The 22690-nt window shown below is 38.3% G+C and overlaps 2 protein-coding genes across 6 annotated transcripts in view; one reads left to right on the top strand and one right to left on the bottom strand.

Moving 5' to 3' along the window:
- orc1 (origin recognition complex, subunit 1) overlaps nt 1–10024 on the top strand; it is a 20083-nt gene extending 10059 nt beyond the window's left edge. Inside the window, 8 exon segments of the mRNA XM_042483850.2 lie at nt 59–160; nt 1380–1551; nt 2947–3054; nt 4716–4865; nt 6783–6902; nt 7823–7992; nt 8074–8161; nt 9577–10024. Coding sequence (XP_042339784.2) covers nt 59–160; nt 1380–1551; nt 2947–3054; nt 4716–4865; nt 6783–6902; nt 7823–7992; nt 8074–8161; nt 9577–9771 — 1105 coding nt within the window. The 3' untranslated portion in view covers nt 9772–10024.
- LOC121962773 (NLR family CARD domain-containing protein 3-like) lies at nt 10014–22690 on the bottom strand. Of its 5 annotated transcripts, XR_015776567.1 has the most exons (11): nt 22629–22690; nt 22326–22443; nt 20165–20269; nt 19628–19845; nt 17115–18915; nt 16578–16751; nt 15549–15722; nt 14306–14479; nt 13144–13317; nt 11783–11849; nt 10014–11650 (listed from the first exon to the last, which is right to left on the bottom strand). XR_015776567.1 is itself a non-coding variant. In XM_088077388.1 (10 exons), the coding sequence occupies exons 2-10, from the start codon at nt 22400–22402 to the stop codon at nt 11837–11839; spliced, it is 2910 nt and encodes a 969-aa protein (XP_087933514.1). In that variant the 5' UTR covers nt 22403–22443; nt 22629–22690; the 3' UTR covers nt 10014–11836. The 5 variants fall into 5 exon arrangements, 4 of the variants coding, with proteins under 4 accessions (XP_087933514.1, XP_087933512.1, XP_087933513.1 ...); XM_088077388.1 differs by having other exon boundaries at nt 10014–11849; XM_088077386.1 differs by lacking the exons at nt 10014–11650; nt 11783–11849 and having other exon boundaries at nt 12685–13317.

Below are 22690 nucleotides of genomic sequence, written 5' to 3'. Positions count from 1 at the left end.
AGGCAGCATGAATCATTTGTGTATGAGTGTTAATAATTGCGTGTGTTTGTGTCATCAGGCTGCATGTGTCCTCTGTGCCGGAGTCTCTGCCCTGCAGGGAGCAGGAGTTTCAGGACATCTACAGCTTCGTGGAGAGCAAGATCGTAGACGGCACAGGGGGGTAAGATCCACATCCGCCTTTGTACATCTTCAAATTATATTAGGCAAGGGACTACCGATGAAAACTAGCTCCCCAGCTAACTCGGGTGTAGTTACATTTGTTAAAATGTGCATTAATGCACATTGTCCCTTTTTGAATAAATAAATTACAAATAACAAATCCTGATACTGGTCTTGAAGTCTTTGACTTGAGGCCCTAAAAACCTCCTCACATCGATTTGGGTGTCACACAGAATGTTTTTTTCAGACCAAATCCATGATGTAACACATGACTCTGAGCCGTGAGCAGTCTTTTCTTTTTTAAAATGCCTTCACGCTGATGATAGCTGCAGCTGGAGGCATTATGTTCGATTCCATCGCATGAATGGAATATTCCAATATCTCGAGAACTCCTTGAGGAAACTTCTTTAATTTGGCACAAACATTCACTTGGACGCAACAGTTAACTCGTTTAGAATTTGGTGGTCAAAGGTCAACGCGACCTGGCGTTCATTCTTGTGAACCATGAACTGATTAGATGTTGGTGGGCACAGGTTGAGTTCACCGTGACCTTACAAAACATACGCTGAATGATGAAAATTCCAGCCAAATTTCTAGCTGGATAGAATGATGACATTTTATATCAAAGAGGTCGGAGGTCAGCTTCACTGTGACGTTCTAATATTCTGCAAAAACTCTTTTCTGGCCGTTACTCAACACCGTATCTCAGGAACAGGAGGGGAGACATTCGGTCAGATACTGAACTGGTGATGTGTTTGTGGAGGCATACAACCACAGCGCAGTACTTCTAGTTTCATTAGTTTTTATAAGAAAACATGGAAAAAAAATATTATCAATGATTATCAATTTTTTAATCAAATGAATTAATCACTGACCTTTAGGTTTGGGACAATTTGAAGTAGAAGGTATCATTTCAATAATTCTCCAAACCTAAATTAAGTGATATAAACTTAGTAAAGCTACAGAGGTAAGATCATCATCTTCTCTAAATTTGCAACCAAAAAATGCAACTATTGATTTGCTGACATAAGCTCATAAGCTCACATAAGGCTTTTATTTATCTCTTTTTAAATATATATATATTTATGTCTACTCTCACAGAGTTGAGAGTAACGCAATTTCAATCCTCTGTTTGTCTTGTACATACTGCAGAATTGACAATAAAGCTGACTTTGACTTTGACTTTGACTGTGTTTCTCCTGCTGTTATTTGTGTCTCAGGTGCATGTACATCTCAGGCGTGCCAGGCACAGGGAAGACGGCCACAGTCCACGAGGTGATGCGCTGTCTGCAGCACGCGGCCGAGGTGGACGAGATCCCTCCTTTCCACTTCATTGAGATCAACGGGATGAAGATGACGGATCCTCATCAGGCCTACGTCCAGATCCTGCAGGTGAGAGCAAGTTTCACAAGGACAGATGTGCAGGCGGGCGTTAATGTCGAGAGAAAACAGCTGTTCTGTGTTCATTTTAGCAGCTGTTTTAGATTTAGTCTGAGTCTTGAGACGAAAATGCTTATAAGCTTTAGTCAAATTTTAGTCAATTTCATCCTTCATAGTTTTAGTCTAGTTTAGTCGACGAAGATTTCTGACATTTTAGTCAACTTTTAGTCAAGGTGTTATTTTTTTCTCTTTAAACTGATCCAGTCAGGCTAATACAGGTCCCAGGAATTATGATCAATGGGACAGGTTGTATAAAAATTTCATTTAAACTTTCTTTTTGTTTAATACAACTACAAATAATTTTTACACACTCATAAACTTGTATTTCACCAGCAGAGTTTTTTTTACAGGTTTAAAGGATGATTTACAGGAACCACTCACTGATCATCATTTGAAAAGCTTAAAATGTCTATATTTATGGCCTCTAAACATTCTGACACCACAAATAACTAATTTGAGACAACTGAGATTTGTCCCCAGTGTTACTGTAAACTCTGACGCGATCTCACTCTTAAGAAGCAGAAAAGTAACTTTATTTCAGCCTGAATTTTCTTATCTCGTCAACTAAAGAAATCTCATAGTTTCTATTATTAAGATCTATTTTTAGCTTGTCACAGTCTTGTTTTCATCATGGTAAAAAGGTTGTTGACGAATAATGTTCATCATAGTTTTGGTTAACAAACAATGCAGCTGATGGATGTCATTTAATGTCTGTCTTAAAATTCATTAAGCTGAGTGGAAATAATTTGACAGCGAAATAGATATTATGTATCTGTGTATGTATAATATGATAATGATAATAATAATAAACTTTACCTCTTAAGGGACTCTACTTTAAATGGAATGTCCAGCTGGGAAACTGTGTCAGCCTCCTGCCGGAAAGGAATTAATAATGGGCATGACCAGAACAGTGATAGTGACTGGCATCTGAGAACCCACATTGTCTCCAGCAGCTGGTACATTTGGTAAAGCACCACCCTTTGGAGACAGAGTAATGACAAGACTTTTCCAACAAAACTCTCTTCATAATATTGAACATGAAGTTTTTCATTGTAGTTAACATAATTTCTCCCACTCCTCTTCAGTTATACCCAACTTTTCCATTTTTGTTTTACATTCAATAAATTACATTTTATTAGCTGTAAACCCATATGAAGTCTTTGAAGTTTATTAATTGTCAACATGGTTCTGAACTTGGAGAAATCTGTAAAAATCACTATTATTTAGACCAAGCTGCATCTTCCGATTTTGAAAATTCATCCTGGATCCTTGATGAAGATAATTTCCCAGGTTGGTTAAAATGTCGTGGTGCGTTTACTGACTGTCTGGTCGGTCTCGTCTCTGCAGAAGCTGACAGGTCAGAAGGCTACAGCCGACCACGCAGCAGCTCTGCTGGAGAAGAGATTCAGCAACCCTGCACCCAGGAAGGAGACCACTGTGCTGCTGGTGGACGAGGTAAGAACTGTGCTTCATATTAATGAGATTTTATTTTTTGGGAATGCCTCCTGGCACTAAAAGAAGAATTTCTTCAGTGTTCATTGTTCAAGGGGTTTTTACCGCAAGATGATTTACCACGGAGGTCTCATCCTCTCCAAAACAAACAGTGATTTAACCCTTTAAAAGCCGGGATCGACACCACTTTTCTTGTACTGTGTTCACATGCCTTTCACAAGTGATTAAACCTTTGAATGCTGTGAACTGGTTTGTCTTTTTTAGAAAATATGGGCAGTGGCAGTGAGCAACTTGGTAAGAAATATAAAGAACTGAATACAAAAAAAATAATAATAGTAAATTGTAATCATATATGAAATATAACTACATAAACTAAATAATAAATTATAATTAAAATTATGTTATTATGAAGATATAAGAAAATAAAATGACATTAAAACATTATATATAATAAAAAAGCTAGGGAAACATATCCAGAAAAATATTCTGCAATTATCATGAATATATAATTAAAATTATGTTACAGTATTGCGATTATTTTGAGCATTTTCTTTTAGGTCTTGTCCTTGTTGGCTTTTGACTTTTCTTTTCTTTTTTTAAATTGGTATTATCTTTGCAGAATTTTACTTTTTTAAATGTTTTGCCACTTTTGATTTTCTTCTGAATAAATCAAGCCAATTTGCTCAGGTTTCAAAGGGTTAAACAAGTAAAAATACTGAATAAAGCAGTTTCACCTCAAAATGTTCCTTGGGCGCTGTTTTGCACGCCAGGGGCTGGAACAGAGTTGCCCCGCTAACATTTTTGAAACACCAAGACCTAAAAAGTGGGTTGTAAAAATGTGGCTTAAGACTGGAACAAAGTCAAATGACAGATGATCATGGACTACTCCCTAGATCAAAATGGACAGATCTCTCTGTTTTGGATATTGTTGAAACCATTTGGGATAATGTCAGTACACAACTCAACAAAATATAAAAGCAGGTAACACGATACAGAAATGGTGCCAGGCTTTATCAGAACACACAAGTATCTTTTTATTTTATTTTATTTTATTTACAATTTTTTTTCAAAATTTACTAAAAACACAGTTCATATTGACAGCAAAAACCCCACCAATTTACATGACAAAAAAATTAAAAACTAATTATCAGACAATAAAATAAATGTGCATGTAAGGATTCACATAAAAATGTAACCAATAAAATTAAGGACAATAATACAATAAAAGGAAAAAAAGGGGAGACAGGATAGCATTAACCATAATAAAATGGCCTATTATAACACTGGTGTGGTGAAAATAGGGAGATCATGCAGGTCATTATTCAGTCATATGGGATGCGAGATTCTCCATGTAGTTGATAAAAGGTTGATAAAAGTTGCCATATTTTATAAAAAAAATGTCTTTTCTTCTGAGTAAGTTGTCTCTCTAGAGGAATACAGCCGTTCACTTCTGAGAGCCACAGACTTGTATATGAGTATATATATGAGTGTCGTTTTGATCATGTTGTTAATTCTGTCAATTATAGTCAGAAGAAATTCTATATGTTTATACCATAAGATAAATATGCTGAATGTCTAACAGGATTTTTGAAGCTGTTTTAAACAAGATGTTATCACGTGACAGCAGAGTAAATCTTTTTAACCCTTTGTGTTTTGGACCGCAGTTGGACCTGTTATGGACCAGGAAGCAGAACGTCATGTACAACCTTTTCGACTGGCCGACGCGCCGTCACGCCCGCCTGGTGGTGCTGACCATCGCCAACACCATGGACCTGCCCGAGAGGATCATGATCAACAGAGTGGCCAGCAGACTGGTGAGGGGGCCCGGCCCTGTAGCCCTGCACTCATGGGCCCTTTAGTGTCAACACAGTGATCAGGCTGCTCTGTCATCCTGTTCTGATAAACACATACAGTAGCTGGTGCGTACGATTCTCAGGTTTCACAAAAACAGTGTGAGAAAATAGTGAAAAATGTGGAAATGTCTCATTTGTCCAGCAGTCCAAAACCTAAATAAAGGCAGCAAATTCACACATTTAATGAGCTGAACTGGCAGAATTTTATATTTTTTTAGGGCCATTAACTCTTTGATGTACTAGACTAGCATGTTTAAGCGAATTCCATGCACATTTAAAGACAGTATACCAGCGCTAACATTATTCAACACCTTTAGCCAGCTTTTTACCAGTGGCTAAACAGTCTGTTTGGGTAAAGCATTAGATTGTTTTTGTTTAACTAGAAAAGGCTCCAAAAATGCCTTCACCAAACCCAGCAGACTCCATTTAAAGAAGTATTTCACTGATATACAGAGAGTCTTTGCACAAAACGAGACTGTCTCTGCAGTACAAAGACGCAAATAGCAGAGAAAACATAAACAAAGGGGGCTTTTGCTCGAGAGTTCAAAACCCTACAACTACCAGAATGCATCATGCCTTCCCCTACGCTCCCGCTGGCTGGTGATTTAATGTGGACTGGTCTGAGTGAAACAATGGCTGCTGGCAAACTCAGTGACAGAATCTTGGTTTATATTTGATCAGAACTGCTTAGTTTTACTCTCTGATCTCAGTTTTTCAGCCCACAGGAAGCAGTGTGGCACCCACTTCCTGTTAACAATCTCTCGCCATCACAGTTACCGTTTCCGTCGACTTTGAAGGAAGTGATTATTTTTAATGGTCACAAAATCACTGTTGATTTGGACAGAGTCTGGTGGGTTTGAGGATAGTGATTTCAGGGCTCTTACTATTTAAACCAGAGGGATCTTACTCTTTAACCCTTTAGAGCCTGGATCAGCATCAGTTTTCATGTGCTGCACTCAGACGCCTTTCACAAGCATTCAAACATCTGAAACTTGAGAAAATAAGGGTTGATTTATTTGGATAACATGGGAAAAAGGCAATGAGCCACCTGAAAAGAAATGACTCAAAAAATTGCAAAAAAAAAATAATAGATAAAAAATAATTAGTAGTAAAGGGTAACACGAAAATGACATTAAATTAGCTGTGGGGAGATGATTACATATTATTCCAAAAAAGCTACATTTATAATTCTTATAATTCATATTTTTAGAATTATGTTGCAGATTTTTTAAAATTTTACTTTTTTGCACTTTCTCAATGTCATTTTCTTGTCTCTGTTTGTTTTTTTCCTCTATTTTCAGCTCATTTTCTTGAAACTTTTTACTAATTTCTTTCCAAATTTTGGTCCTCTTCTCATTCAGTTGCTCATTGCCTTTGTCATATTTTTAAACAGGAAATACAGCCAATTTACTTAAGTTTTAAAGGGTTAAAAAGGGCCTTTTCACTGTAGGGATCCTTTGAATAATGTTGTCAGACACTTATAACCATTTGAGTATTTAAGTGGCGAAAAAGAAACACTTTTAGATGATGTAAATTGGTACAAATACGTGTCTACATTGCACCTGGTGGCTGCCCTCTCCCAGTATTGGACCAGCTTCAGCTGTTGCTCCCATTAGTCCATTAGACACAAAAACATAGGGAATGATGGTGCAAGCTGAAAAGCACGCTCTAACTCTGGATTTTTATATTTTTTATATTTTTATCCACCTTGGTATAAGAGGATGTGACGTTTTGTGGGCGTTCCCAAAAACACCGGCCGTATCACTGAGTTTAAGAGCTGTTTTTTGTTGTAAATTTAGTTAATGATTTTGAAAGATGGGATCGAGATGATAATTTGCACGAAACTTTAACGGTTCAAGTTTGTCTCGATGCTTGCAGGGTTTGACCAGGATGTCGTTCCAGCCGTACAGCTTCAAGCAGCTGCAGCAGATCATCATGTCCAGGCTGAACAAGGTGAAGGCGTTCGAGGAGGACGCTCTCCAGCTGGTGTCCAGGAAGGTAAAACAAGCGGGACGTCTTTCACACCTTCTCCCCTGACACGAGCACTTTAACAAGTCCGACTGTCAGCAGTGTAACGTAACTATGTGTATTTACTCAAGTACTGCTCTTGAGTGCAAATTTGAGGTATTTGATTATTTTCCTTTTGTGTCACTAGGCGGCTTTCCATTAGAGATTTATGCAGAACTTTAGTGATATTTCAAAAATGTTGATATCAGAGAATTGTGAGATGTTATGCTGCCTCTCCTCTCACGATAGCGTTGTAAGACTGCTTGTCTGAATATGTTCCAACCCGATCTCTCACGTCTTCAAGTGCTGGCCTGCTTAATTCACCAAAAATGAATTACAAAAAGTAGCGTTCTGTTTTTATGCACCAGTGGCCTGGAACAGACTGCCCATTCTGTAGACAGTTTTAAAAAGCAGCTCAAGACCCATTTTTACTCTTGCTTTTAATTAACTCCACCCTCTATTTATTATTATTGCATGCTATGGCTGTCGTTTCTTATAAACTTGTTATACACTTGTTATGCATGTCTACTGTTTTATCATTTACTGTTTAATATTTCTTTTATATTAATATTTCTTTTATTTGTTTTCCATCTCTGGTCTGTTTGCATGCAGAGTTATGGTATCCAGTGCTGTATGATGATTTGATTTGATGTATTGTTTAAATTTTAGCACTCTCAGCTGCATTTTATGTGTGAAAGGTGCCATACAAATACAGATTAATATTGTTATTAATAGTTTAACAGTCACAGTGGACACAGTGGATTTATATGCTTTTTATATGTAAACCATATTTTCTGTTTTTACTAGTTTTACTAGTAAAACTACTAGTACTTACTACTAGTAGTGTACTTTTACTGAAGTAAAGGATCTGAATATTTCCTCGATCATTCAGTCTTCCTCTCCTCTCACAGGTGGCCGCTCTGTCAGGAGACGCCCGCCGATGCTTGGACATCTGCCGCAGAGCCACAGAGATCTGCGAGCACTCTGCCGCAAACCCTTCTACCACAGGATTGGTGGGAATGAGTCACGTGATGGAGGCGCTGAATGAGATGTTTTCTTCCGCCTACATCACCGCCATCAAGTGAGACTCTCTCATTGGTCACATTCATGCTGGAGTTGAAAAGGCGTGATATGATAAAGTAACTAATGTTTGTGTCTTCAGGTGTGCATCAGTACAAGAGCAGCTCTTCCTCAGGGCGGTCATCGCTGAGTTTCGGCGGCTGGGATTGGAGGAGGCCACCTTCCAACAGGTAAATAAAAACACACAGAGAGGAGCAGTTTTGCGAGATTGGACATGTTAAACTATCGTACCAGAGGCTCAAAATAATCATGTTTTGAGAAAAATGATCGTACGCCAGTCACAATCACAAGAACAAATAGGTTCAATTTGTAACTTTAGTAAACAAGTATTTAAGCGACTTTTTGACACATCTACAAATCTACGCATACCCACTGCCTCAGAGAGAAGCTGTTTCTCAGTCTGCACAGCTCAGCCTGCAGCTCAACATGCTGACTGTGCCAGCGGCCGAGTCTTTTCAAAAACACGGCGGCGCGTACTGTTTTTGGGTCACCAAACACACTTGGCTGTAAGGAGATTGTGTGAGAAGTGATGCGTTAAATGAGTTAAAATGAGATGCGTAAACTAAAGTAAGTGCTTAAGTGTCACAATGGTCAAAGTTTTGTACATTACAGCAATTTTGAAATTATTGATTGTAAATCGCAAAATTATCTTACAAATAAGATAATTATCGTACATCTGGCGACACTGCCCTGCTGAAAAAACTGCTTAAGATGGTTAAGATGGTTTTTTTTTAAGATGGCTTTTTTGGACCAACTTAAGCTATGTTTTCTCATTTGGTGGTTTAGCTGGTTCTACCAGCATGTGATCACTCTATCTGGTTTATCCATTGAACTTCTAGTAAAATCGAAATCAAATAAGAGTGTCATGAGGGGAAAGTATGAAAAGCAAAAGGCATAAATCAGTTAAGTCTTCTGTCAAGTGACTACAGGCACCTGACAACATTACATTTCGGTATGTCAAAGGATGATTTTAGTATCTTATGTCCCTTGCTTTATCTCAGAGAAATGATCCCAAAAAATAGTCAGAAGTGAAATACTTTGATATTCACAACTATTTGATCGAATAACAAGGTAAGATCATCATTTAACCTTAGAAAGATCCAAACCAGGCTTTACATAGCTTAGTTAGCTTCAACCACTACAGTTTGTCAGGTCAAATTAGCAAAATGCTTGTACAGGGCATACTGAGTGTCAGGATCCCACAGGTATTTAAATTCGTATCTATCTGTTTGTTGAAGGTTTATTTGTTTTTTATGGGTGTTGTTGCTATTTTGCCTGTATTGTTGCGTGTTCTGGGTTTTTTTCTGGCTAGTTTGCTTGCCGGCTTGATGGGTTGCATATGGTGCAAACTATTGATGTGCTTTCTTACTGTACTTGTAAATAACAATAACACTTGAGGAAAAAAATGGATCCCACAGTTTTTCTTCCTGCTGATGCCTCAAAACTGCGTCTACTTTTGTCCTGTTAAAAATTCAGTTTTTCGGTTTGACAGATTGTTAAAAAAAAAAAAAAAAAAAAAAAATGTAGCAGTGGAGTAGAAATATAAGACAATAAATTTTTTAAAAAAAGATTTTGTGTGTCCCAGGTGTTTGTGCAGCACCAGGCTCTGTGTCGGGTGGAGGGTCTGCAGCCCGTCAGCGTGTCGGAGGGCCTGGCGGTATGTCAACGTCTGGGAGCCTGCAGGTTACTGCTGCTCGAATCCAGCCGTTTGGGAGTCCTGCAGCGAGTCCGCCTCAACGTCAGCCAGGATGACGTGCTCTACGCCCTGAAGGCCGACTGAAGGAGGACCCACCTCAGACTCATTTATCAAAACCATGAGACATTAAAAAGTGATATTAAACTGTTTTTAAAGTTTAAATTAGCTACAGATTTGGAGTCATTTGCATTTGATGGTATTTTTTCTCCATACATCAGTTTGTCTTTTTTTTTTTTGTTATTTTAATTTTTCTTTAATTATTTTTAACATTTTATAGTGCATCTTGTTGTTTGTTTCAATACATGAATATGCAATAAAACTCCATCTTTAATGAGAACCAGACTTTAATTATTTTCATTGCAATGATAGTATTCATTCATTCATTATTTCAAAGCTTTATTTAAGAATCAGGAAATCATTGTCCCTCAATGATTTCCTGAGTCTTAAATAAAGCTTAATTAAAAATAGGGGTCTCCCTGACCCCCATTTTTAATTATGCTAAACATGAACAAGACATTCAGAACATTAAACAAGCAAACAAATAACAGTTTAAAAAGAGATAGAATCATACAAAGCAATAAAAGCAATGTAAAGAGCTCAAGATAAAAATGCAGGATAACAAACATGTTGAGGTGTAGAATTATAAAGAAAGCCATTTACACTCAATTAAAACAAGATCTGAAATAAGGCATTTGAACAGCCATAATGGTGGAAGTGTCCAAGTTTAAGTTCTTTTGCAGATTATTCCATGTTTAAAGTGCACTGTATGACATTTTTCGCAAGATTATGTGAGTTCAGAGTTAAAAGGGATGATTTATAGGGAGGAAGCATCTGTTTCAAAGCTTTATAGATGAATAAAAACTAGTGCTGGTCCCACCTCATGGCCAAATGTGGCCAGCTGATCTTTTGATAAAGATGGCAGTGGCAGATGCTGTAAGGATCACCAGTTATGAACCTTAGGGCTGAATGGTCTACAGCATCCAGTGACTTTAACAAAGAGGCAGCAGCTTTTCCATAAATGACATCATCATAATTTAAAACCGATAAAAAAAAACAAAAAACTGATTGAAGTATTCTTTTTCTGTAAAACAAAAACAGGAAACAATTCTTATTTGCATATAAAAGTCAATTATTGTTCTCAATTTATTGATAAGGGTGTCAATATGTACTTAAAGTTAAGTTTATCATCCAGCCAGATACCAAAGTATTTGTATTGTGTTACTCTCTCTGTAGATGCCATTTCCAGAATGAATATTTAAAGATTCTGAATGATTACAATGATGGGGATGAAATAAAACTGTGTCATCCGTGTAAAGATGAAATTTCCAAGATTACAAGAGCTCTGTTGCATCATTAAAAATAAATCTCAATTTAGGTAAACCAAGTTTATTGTATATTCAGAATTTAAACTGAGTAAGAATCATGTCAAATAATATAATGAATAAATAAACAAAGAAACTTTCAAAACTGTTCAAAATCAGCATGCTATATGTAATTATGATAATAATACATGTTTTTCTTCCCACTAGCTTGTTTTTTTACCTATCTTTTTAAAAATTGTTTTCCGGATCTACATATTTCTTGTAATTTGTGGATAATTTCTTACTAAGTTGCTTGTTGCATTTCTCCTCATGTTTTTAAAGAAATCACACCAGTTTGTTCAAGTTTAAAAAGGTTGCATACATGCAAAAGGCATCTGAAAGTAGCACAAGAAAAGTGATGTCGCTCCAAGTGTCAAAGGGTTAAGTTATTGTAAATATAAATGATACTATCCTATCCAGTAGTTATCTGTGGAGTAATATGCAGCTAATCTGAATGAATCAAAAAAGACAGAAAAAATAAAAGCCAGACTCATGTCCAGGTTCAGGTCGGGGGAGGTGGCTGAGTGTGCGTAGAAGTCTCAGTGTTTCTGCAGAGACTGTGTAGCAGGACAGAGCAAGGGCAGAGCAGCGGCAGAGCAGCGGCAGAGCAGCGGCAGAGCAGCCCATAGTCCAGTCACATCCAGAGGAACACACCAGGACCACATAGAACTGGACATAGTGTCTGAAACATGGAACTGATCTCAGAGCAGTTTCGGTGGTAGCACTGAGCCTTGTCTTCAGTTCTTGTGATTCCCCTGTTGGTCCCCTGACTCACACTCTGAAAGGGGTTACTGCCACCAGCTATTGAAAGAAGAAGAGAGACAACAGAAGTCAAAAATCCAAATGGAAACACGTCAGTTAAAAAAAAACCCATGTATCGCAAAAAAAATGTTATGCTCTTGTGATTTGATTATGATATGATTTGAAAGAGCCATATTTCACAAAACTGCAATGGAAACACTTTTTTCGCTTTTGTAGATGATATGATGTGAGACACCAGGTGGTGGAAATGCAACTTTATCAATGCCAACTGCCATTAAACCCAAAGAAGGAGAAAAAGTACAACAAAGTCACATGACATTCTACAAAACATGGCTAGGTGGACAGAAGAAGAGATCAAAATCTTCTTCACTCTTACACGAGACAAAGAAATTACGGCGATATTAGAGTGGCTTTATTGAGTAACTGCAATAGAAATGAACCCACCAATGTTTTGGATATCCATCGCCATGCTTCTTCAAATGTTATCACAAGAGAAGTAGCATAATATCACTCAATGGAAACACAGTCATCTAGCAATTGTATTTCATCAAAATTCTGAAACTTTTGCTTAAGTTTTGTGCAGTTTGTAATGGAAACCCTGCTACTGTCAGTCCAGCCCCTTTCCCACCAAAATTAGCATGTGCACGCAGGTTTTTCAAACACAGGTAAACCCGCTAAATATAGGCGAGAGCCTGCATTTCCATTGCAAATAAACACACTACTGCAGCACATCTGCACGTCTGCCTCTTGTTTGTGTGTGTGTATGTGTGTTGGTTGGCTGACTGGCTGGTTGTTTTGTTGGTGTGTCTGTGTGATGTCACAGACAGGCTGGAGAACAAATAAACAGTCGACAGCAGCAAGAACAGAGGTCTTTAAAAACTTGTCAGTCGTTTTTTGTCTTTATTTGCCTATTACCTATTCAGTCTCTCTTTCAAACTCAGTGCAGATGTATTTGGATCAATGTTTAAGCTACTTAGGAGGAGACAGAGGGTAATAACTGCCACCTCATCATTGCATCTCACCAGCTGAGAATAGTGTGTTCACCTACATTTTGGTGTTCTCATCAATGCTGATCTGAGCCAGAGGCAATAAAAATCTGTGTCTCCTGCAGTCATTCGACCTGGGTGTGAATGCCGACTGTACGCATTAAACAGCCAGATGTTGGTGGGATTTTTGTGCAGTGGGAACGAGGCTTCATTCATGCAGCAAACTTAGTATAAAGGCTCGTGTGGCCGTATCTCATGAATATGGTAAATACAATATTTCCATGTGAGGGCAGCTTTAGTATAATACTGCTAAAACTAGCAGGAAGTGACTCCAACCCTCTACTGACCTCAGAATCTCCAGTCTACAATGTGCACTCTCCACAAGATCAGACAGCAGCTTCACGTCTGAATGCTGCAGATTGTTGTGGCTCAGCTGCAGCTCTCTCAGATGGGAGGGGTTGGACTTCAGAGCGGAGGCCAGAGAGGTACAGCTTTTCACTGACAGCCTGCACCAACTCAGTCTGAATAAAGACAAAAGGATAGAGATCAAAATCCAATAACTATATTTGTGTTTAGGCTTTAAGTATGTCTTCAGCAATGATCTATAACCTAAAATGAGTTAAGTGACCATGTCATCATAAAGACATCATCCAAACATCACCACAACATTCATACACCTCTTTAACAAAGAGTAACCCTTTGAAACCTGGAGCTACATCACCTTTCTTGTGCCTCTTTCAGACACCTTTCACATCAATTTAAATCACTGAACGTTGAGGAAATTGATGTGATTTCTTACAAAACCAAGGGGAATGGGCAACTTGGTATGAAATGTTTTAAAAATTGCAAAAAATAGCATATTTAAAAAATCATTAAGAACAAATAGAGTAAAATGTCTAGGGAAAAAGAAAAAATGCTAAAGAAAAACTACATAAAATAGTCTCCCAGCAGGTTTGAGGTCTGTGGATTCTGTAGAGTTTAAAACCCTCTTATTCAGACAAGCATTTGAGCAGCATACAGTGTTTTAATCATGTGCCTTTACCTACTCTCACTTTGTATTTCATCTAGGTTTTATTTTGACGTATTTGCTTTTATATTTTTGTGTTTGTTAAGCACTTTGGGACTGGTGTCTGTGAAAGTTGCTATATAAATAAATTTTGCTTGCTTTTGCTATATTTATAATTCTAAGTGCATATTTAAAATTATGTGACTTTTTTAAAATAAGTTATTTAAACATTTTCTTGTACTGATTTTCAGGAAATTTTCGTCTACTTTTTACTAATTAATTATTATTTTTACCAATAACTTTACCTTCAGATTTAGCAGTGGATGTTTCTACAGTTTCTTGAAGAAACAAGGCCTTTTGTGACTGAATTTAGTACAAGAAAATATTGATAAATGTGAAGTAGTGTACATTTTTATGGATGTATATTGAATCATGTATATACATAAATTAAACTGTAAAGTAAAGATACAAGATGTATAACAGTGACAGAGAAGTGAGCTGACCCCAGAGTCTGCAGTTCGCAGTGTGGACTCTTTAGAAAACCACACAGCAGCTCCACTCCTGAATCCTGCAGGTTGTTGTCACACAGCTGAAGGTTTGTCAGATGGGAGGGGTTTGACTTCAGAGCAGAGGCCAGAAAGGCACAGCTCATCTCTGACAATTTACAGTCCCACAACCTGAAATAAAGAATAAATGATGCAACTTCAGAAGGCTGTGTTCCTGTTTGAAATGATTAAACATTCAGAAATTTCTTCAGAGCTGAAGAAGGTTGAGGAAGGTTTAGGAAGTAGTTGAGAAAAGAAAAGTCAGATCCCAACAAGATGCAAGTCAAAAACAGCAGAACACAAAGAGTGAAAAAGAGCCCTCATTAGTAAAACCAACATACTGCTTTCAGTAAAGCAGCACCACCGGTGACTTCATCTATACAAACTCTCACACACAACAAGCAAAAAAATAATAATTGAAGGTCTGACCAAAAGTTTCCAAAGATGCCAAATATGTCAGGCTGAAATTGGGAAAAAATGTCAAGTCAAGTCAAGTCAATTCAATTTTATTTATAAAGTTATAAAGTCCATTATCACAAAACACATTTTGCCTCAGATGGCTTTATAGTATACGACATCTCTCTGCCCTTAGACCCTCACGTTGTCTAAGGAAAAGCTGAGGAAGAGCGGCTGAGGAAGAGTGGCTATTGAAGAGTGGCTGAGGAGGTATCCCTCTTCCAGGATGGACAGACGTGCAATGAATGCTGCAAATAACAACTGAATTATAATAATGATAAAAAAGAAAGATAAAGATAGGGGGACAGCAATAACAGTAACAACAGCATGTCATATTACAACAACAAAAAGACATTATTATTAAACAGTGTAAGCATCAAATAGTTGAAAAAATGTTAGTAAAAGCAAATACTGTATTTATTTTTGTCTGACAGTTCAACTACATGTGATTTATTTATTACTTATGTGCACTTTTTTAGTAATCACTTATTTTAGGACCCAAGGGAAAATTAAAGATGAAATCAAATGGTTTACAGGTTTACAGCAATGTCATGCAATGCAAGATTTTTCTCATGCATGTTAAGTTTTAAAATTTTGAGCTCAAAATTGCTTTGAACAAAAAAAGAGACGTTACATTGAGAAACTCAACGTGGATCAGTTTAATACCAACTTTATGTTTGTGTTTTAGTGTCACCACAAGTTTCACATATTCATCTCAGCACTGGAGTAAAAAGTGGTGTCTGACCTCAGAGTCTGCAGTCTGCAGTGTGGACTCTCCAGGTATCCACACAGCAGCTCCACTCCTGAATCCTGCAGGTTGTTGTGACTCAGCTGCAGCTCTGTCAGATGGGAGGGGTTGGACTTTAAAGCGGAGGCCAGAGAGGCACAGCTGATCTCTGACAGCCTGCAGAAACTCAATCTGAATAAAAAATAAATGATGTAGATAAAAATCAGTGTGATGTGTTCAAGTTTTAAATGTGTTGCTGAACACTATATATATATATTTAATTATATGTATATATATATATATATATATATATATATATAATTCAAAGCCACCTTCAACTAAAGTAGTATATATATATATATATTATTATATATATATATATATATATATATATATATATATATATATATATATATATATATAGTATATATATATATATATATATATATATATTTACTAGTACTAGTTGACTTTGAATAATTAGGCATTATTACTCTACCAGTTGTTCAGCTTTTGCATTTCTTAATCTTTCCTTAACTTTTTAACATTTTTAAATTTCAGATTTGTGCTCCACCAAATCCCAAATATGTATTCACCAAAAAATTTGAAAGCTTTGAAATATCACTGATATTTAGACTGAACATATAAAGCTAAGGCACCAGGAGAAAATGTAGGCATTAAACACACATGCAAACCACAAATATGATACATTTGTATGTTTCATACAGATCATAGCAACATTTATAATGTAACACAGTATATAAGCAGACTTTGTCATCAGGAGGTGGAGGATGGAGGATGGCGTGTCACCTAAGCAGCACGCCTGCCTGCTGATGTTCCAGACCAACAAACAACAAAGGTGGTTGAGATTTAGTGAATCATCACTGTGTTTCCAGCAGCTTTTAGGCACCAAACATTGGTGTTTTGTAGCGACCTGACCCTGTTTTTCAAGCAGCTTTTTGGGCATCAAATATGGGCGCCAACATTTATTCTGGCATCTGGGCTGACATATAAAAAAAACACATAACCTACAGCAAGTGAACTGACCTCAGAGACTCTAGTCTACAGTTTGGACTCTTCAGCCCAGAAGACAGCAGTTTGACTCCTAAATCCTGCACATAGCTGTGACGCAGGTCCAGCTCTCTCAGATGGGAGGGGTAGGACTTCAGAGCGGAGGCCACAATTTCACAGTGAGTGGCTGCGATCCCACAGCGAGGAAGTCTGTCAAAACAAACAAAACAACAATTACAAAAATAGTGCTGTAACAATTTATATTTATTTCATGTGATGACAAAACAGTTTGACATGTCTTTCTTCAATGGACTGAAAATAGTAAAGTATGAAAGAAGAGAATTAGAAGTAATTAAAAGTTAATTCATAAAACAATCTGGAGCACACACAAATGAAGATAAATAGAAGAAAACATACAGAATTTAACTGTTGCTAAAAATAAAAAGAAGTACTTTTTTGGTAACTTGGTAGCTATAAACATGAGCCACTAAAAAATCCACATATCTGCACTCACAGCATTCAAAGCAGCAACTAATAAACACTAACTAACAATGTTAACACATCTGGACCTACAGAGCCTTTCTGCAGTTCCTCACAGCGGGAATCAGTCTCAGTTGGCCCCCTTCTGTTGTGTTATATTTCTCCAGGTCAAACACATCCAGAACCTCCTCTGACATCTGCAGGATGTGGGCCAGAGCTGAGCAGTGGATCTCAGAGAGTTCCTTCTCTGAGCGGGTCTTTGACATCAGGAACTCTTGGATCTCCTGATGTACCGAGAGGTCGTTCATCTCCAACAGACAGTGGAAGATGTTGATGCTTCTGTCGGGAGATATTCTGTGGGTGTTCATCTCCTTCAGGTTTTTGATGACTCTCTGGATCGTTTCTGGACTGTTGCCTGTCGGGGCCAGCAGACCTCCTAAGAGTCTCTGGTTGGACTGGAGAGAGAGGCCATGAAGGAAGCGAACATAAAGATCCAGGTGACCATTTTCACTCTTGAGGGACTTGGTCATTTCCCACCGCAGGAAGATATCAAGACATGGATTGTTTTCACACTCCCTTGCATTTCCAAGGAAATCCTCCAGATGTGTTTTCTCCCTGTTGGTGTAACAGTGGAACATGTAGACTGCAGCAAGAAACTCCTGAATGCTCAGATGAACAAAGCAGTAGACTGTTTTCTGGAAGAATACACTCTCTCTTTTAATGATCTCTGTACAAACTCCGGAGTGCATCGAAGCCTCTGTGACATCAAGACCACACCGCTCCAGGTCGTCTTGGTAGAACATGATGTTTCCTTTCTTTAGATTTTCATACGCCAGCCTCCCCAGCTTCAGAAGAACTTCTTGATCAGCCTTCGTCAGCTCCTGTGAACTTGTCTCATGCCCCTCAGCGTACTTCTGCCTCTTCCTCTTTGTCTGAACCAGCAGGAAGTGTGAGTACATGTTAGTCAGGGTCTTGGGCAGCTCTCCTCTCTGCTCTATAGTCAACATGTGCTTCAGAACTGTAGCAGTGATCCAGCAGAAGACTGGGATCTGACACATGATGTGGAGGCTCCTGGATGCCTTGATGTGTGAGATGATTGTGCTGGACAGCTTATCATCACTGACTCTCCTCCTTAAGTACTCCTCCTTCTGGGTGTCAGTGAAGCCTCGTACTTCTGTTACCCTGTCAACACATGTACCAGGGATTTGATTGGCTGCTGCAGGTCTGGAGGTTATCCAGATGAGAGCAGAAGGAAGCAGATTCCCCTTGATGAGGTTTGACACCAACACACTGACTGATGACTTCTTTGTGACATCAGACGCAAACTCATTGTTGTGGAAATCCAGTAAAAGTCTGCTTTCATCCAGGCCGTCAAAGATGAACAAAACTTTACAGACAGCAAGCTCCTCTGCTGTGACTTTCTGTAATGTTGGATGGAAATCATTGAGCAGCATGAGAAGACTATACTGCTCATCTCTGATCAAGTTCAGCTCCCTGAACGAAAGCAGAATCACCAGGCTGACATCTTGGTTTTCCAAACCCTCGGCCCAGTCCACAGTGAACTTCTGCACTGAGAAGGTTTTTCCAATGCCAGCAACGCCGCTCGTCAGAACGACTCTGATGTGTCCCTGTTTGCCAGGTAAGGCTTTAAAGATGTCTTGGCACCTGATTGGAGTTTCATGGAGGGTCTTCATCTTGGAAGCTGTCTCAAGCTGCCTCACCTCATGTTGGTTATTAACCTCTTCACTCAGCCCCTCTGTGATGTAGAGATCAGTGTAGATCTTGTTGAAGAGGGTTCCACTTCTTGCTTCATTGATTCCTTCAGTGACACGTTCGCATCTCCTCCTGAGACTTAACTTATGTCCATCTAACACCTCCTGCAGACCACTTACTGCTGAAAGAGAAGACAAAATGTGACACCGGAGAAAAAGCTGGAGATTATTTTCATCACCAACCATGCTGTAAAACCAACAGGTTCTCATCCCAAGTCATCATATATTGCCACTTTGTCAGTGGACTTCCATGTCTACATATTATGCTCAAGGTATCCTTCTGCATCTGCAGATGACATTCCTGTATGCCGCGACCAATGCCAGGATGTCAACAAAAGCACATAAAAAGGTTTAGAGAACTGAAGCCCGTGGTTAGGTTTAGGAAAAAACATCCTGGTTTGGCTCAACATTCACACAGGAACAAAGGCCAACCTTCAAGGTGAAAGTCCAGAGTTTGTTGGACCCATCCACTGCCAACTCTATAGGAACCCTCCGCATATAAAGTCATTACAGGGAGCATATCAACCTAAAGCTGTCTGGTGATGTATCATACAGCTACAATTGGTTCCGTCCATCTGCATTATCAACTGATGCTGCCCATCCACCTATCATATAGCCCTCGCAGGTGCCGTTCAGCGGCGTAACAAACTAACACCACCCGGTGATGTTATGATATCGCTGTTGAAGTTGACTTTTGGCCTCGGCATCTTACACTGACAGAGTGGCAGTGTATGATGACTTCAGAATGAGAATGGGCTGGTACAGCACATCTAAGTAACCAAGACAAAAGACTATCAGACACAATCACATCGGCTGTAAGATGTATAGTCTTACTTTGTACAGTGTTGGTCTGACTGGCTGTCTGCAGTTCAGTTTTGGGCCTTTTTCCACACTGGGGACATGAGGAGTCTCCTGATGAATCAGAGGTGATGCACTGTCTGCAGAACCTGTGTCCACAGCTGGTAGAGACTGGATCTCTCAGGACGCCCTGACACAAAGCACAGCAGGACAGTTGTTCCTTCACAGAAACATGACTCCTCTTTTTCATCTCTCTGTGAAGATGAACACAGTCGTTATAAAACACAAGAGCACCTAAGACCTTGTTTTTCTTCAAGTGTAATGCATGCTCTGTTTTTAATCTGGTGTACACGTTAAGAAGAAATAAATAATCATCAGAATTCTGATCACTTGCTTTTTTATTACCAGTGTTTACTTTTACTTTTATGTTCAATACTTGATTACATTTAATTAAATATAACTACTTTTGACACTTAAGTATAGTAAATATTAGGGACCGTATTCCCATAGTTTCATAGTACAAAGAGTTGCTCCTACTGACGAAATACGAAAATTCTGACGATAGTCTCTTACTTTGTGTCTGAAGGTCCAGGTTCATTACTGAAAAATGGTGGATGCTCTATGGAAACATCACTCTTTATAGACAGACAGCTGGATATTGGAGAATCTGCTCTCTGTCTGTGGAAACAACATATTTACACATATCATTAGTACTTGCAAACAGCAGTGGGAACATTAACATGAATGCAGCAAAGATAAGGACAGCACTCCAGTTATAACTTTTGTATTGCCACACAGACATTAAATTCCAGATGCCCTTCTCCATATTACATCCCAGCAGGGAGCCAACATTTGTTCAAGACACAGAATCACAGTAATTTGTCAAGTCATATGTATTTACATCATAAAGAAATAAAAAAAATGCGTATATTAGATGAATTAAAAAAAACTATTTAAAAGAAAAGGGCTGTTTCTCTGTGTGTATATACTTTTAAATGTGATTCAGTTTTCCTTGGTGCTTTTTTACTTCACTTTATTCTATTGCATGATCTATTTTTATTTAAATATTTAAATACATTTGAATGCTTTCTGTGTGTATGTGTTTGTGTGTGTGTGTATAGCCTAAAAACAAGTCATGACCCAGTTACTCAAGATAATCCACAGATTGTGTTGTGAGCAGTTTCATGTAGGAAGTATTTTCTTTCTACCAAACTACACCTGTCATCCGTATCACTGCCCAAAAAGAAGCTAGTTAACATTACAGCTCTGCTAAAGAGGATGCCATTAAAGTTTACATCTCGCACTGTCCTGACCACAAGCCTCTCTTCCATGAATAGACGCATGCTTCTCTCTGCGCACTGATACAGCGTGCAAGTGTATTTCATTAGAAAGAAAAATAGTTCTTTCTTTTTAAGATTATTTTTTGGGCTTTTATTGCCTTTAAATAACAGTACAGCGCCAGTGTGAAAGGGGGAGAAATGCAGCAAAGGGCTGAGGCCAGATTCATACTCGCGGCCGCTGCAGCAAGGACACAGCCTCTGTACATGGAGCGCCATGCTATCCACTGAGCCACCAGAAAAACGGTTCTTATACGTAACTGCAAACAACAAGGTTTGTGAATTATTTGGAGTAACTGTATGATGATTTCTGGATAGAGGCATGGCTGTTGAGTTTTTCCAACATTATATTGGAGAGAAGGCAGACGATGTCAACGGTATTTCCAAAACTCTGCAGCTCCCTCCAAAACAATCAGGACTGATAAACAGTGCTAAAAGTAGGAAGAAAATATGTATTTTTTTATTTAAAGTTGAACCGTTCCACTAGCATGATACATCCTTATGATTTGATAATAACAAATAATTCGGTTTATTTCTTTCACAACTTAATTATACTCTGCAATGCTTCTTTACTGTTCTCTGCTGAGTTTCTTTCCTGGAGCCTTCTCTATTTGTGTCTAACAATCATATAAGGAGAGAGGCTCAACTCTGTAACACTACTACACAATCACAATGTGTCTGTAGTTCCAACAAAGTCAGAACTCTTTTCTCTACCTGATAGTGCCATATCAATTTCAGGGGTCACATTCTTTTCATTTTAAGTCATATCAGATCAATAACTAAAGCTTATCAACAGATTTTTTTTAAACCAAGATCTTCAGATTGTACATATTTTTTGTGTGCATGTGTGAACAGCAGGTATAAACATAGCTGGCAGTTTCAAATTTCACAAATGTTATTCAGTATTCCTTCCTTTCTGTTTATACAATCTTACTGTGTGTGTGTGTGTGTGTGTGTGTGTGTGTGTGTGTGTGTGTGTGTGTGTGTGTGTGTGTGTGTGTGAGAGAGCTTGGAGCAAGACACAGCTGTATGTTACTGTGTGATCCTTGTATTTTATAACAGCAATAAAGTCGAACCTTAAACCTTAAACTACTGCTTGGATCAAGTATCTCATGAAAACTGAGGTGTATCAGATCAACCTTTGAAACCTGATCAAATTGGCTTTCTCTCTTTAAAAAACACGTGAAGAGAGTGACAAGCAGCTGAACAAGGAATGGCACCAAAATTAGCAAGAAATTCAGAAAAGTTACAAGAAAATTAGGCACCAAAAAAGAAGGAAGAAAAAAAACTACTTCAAGAAAGTGTTAATTAAAACATGGTGTTTTTGTGTAGACAATCAGATGATATTAAAAAGTGTGTCATCTTCAGGTCAGTTTACAGTAGAGCCAGTCTCTTACTTTGTGTCAGAGGGTTTATCTTTGTGCAGGTCACTCAGACGCTCCGCTCTGCCCTCCTCTTCCTCCAAACCACTCATATTCTTAAGTCTAGGAGGTACACCACTGGAGACACAGACACCTGCAGAGTAACATTTAGTCAGTGCTTCACCTACACAGATTTTTTTTTAACACACTGATTTCATACTGTGTGGGGTTTTTTTTCTGACATACAGTATAAAAGACGAAAAAAAAATCACGAAACAAAAAGCAGATTAGTCAATAACAAGAGTAATTATTATTTGTAGATCTAGTATTAGCACTTACCCTGTCTCAGACATCCTTTGTTCCTCTGACTGCTCCGTCGAGTTTAAAATGCAACCTGGACT

The sequence above is a fragment of the Plectropomus leopardus genome, chromosome 5, assembly GCF_026936395.1.
Source record: "Plectropomus leopardus strain MGB_pleo_1.0 chromosome 5, ASM2693639v1, whole genome shotgun sequence".
Taxonomy (NCBI): domain Eukaryota; kingdom Metazoa; phylum Chordata; class Actinopteri; order Perciformes; family Serranidae; genus Plectropomus; species Plectropomus leopardus.
This window is presented reverse-complemented; position numbering and strand designations above follow the sequence as displayed.

Coding starts and splice junctions, on each gene's coding strand:
- LOC121962773 (XM_088077386.1), bottom strand. CDS start 22,402: ATGAGTGGTTTGGAGGAAGAGGAGGGCAGAGCGGAGCGTCTGAGTGAC. Junction 18,916..19,627: donor TCAGACCAACACTGTACAAA/GTAAGACTATAC, acceptor CTTCTCTTTCAG/CAGTAAGTGGTCTGCAGGAG. Junction 13,318..14,305: donor TGCGAACTGCAGACTCTGGG/GTCAGCTCACTT, acceptor GTCTTTATTCAG/ACTGAGTTGGTGCAGGCTGT.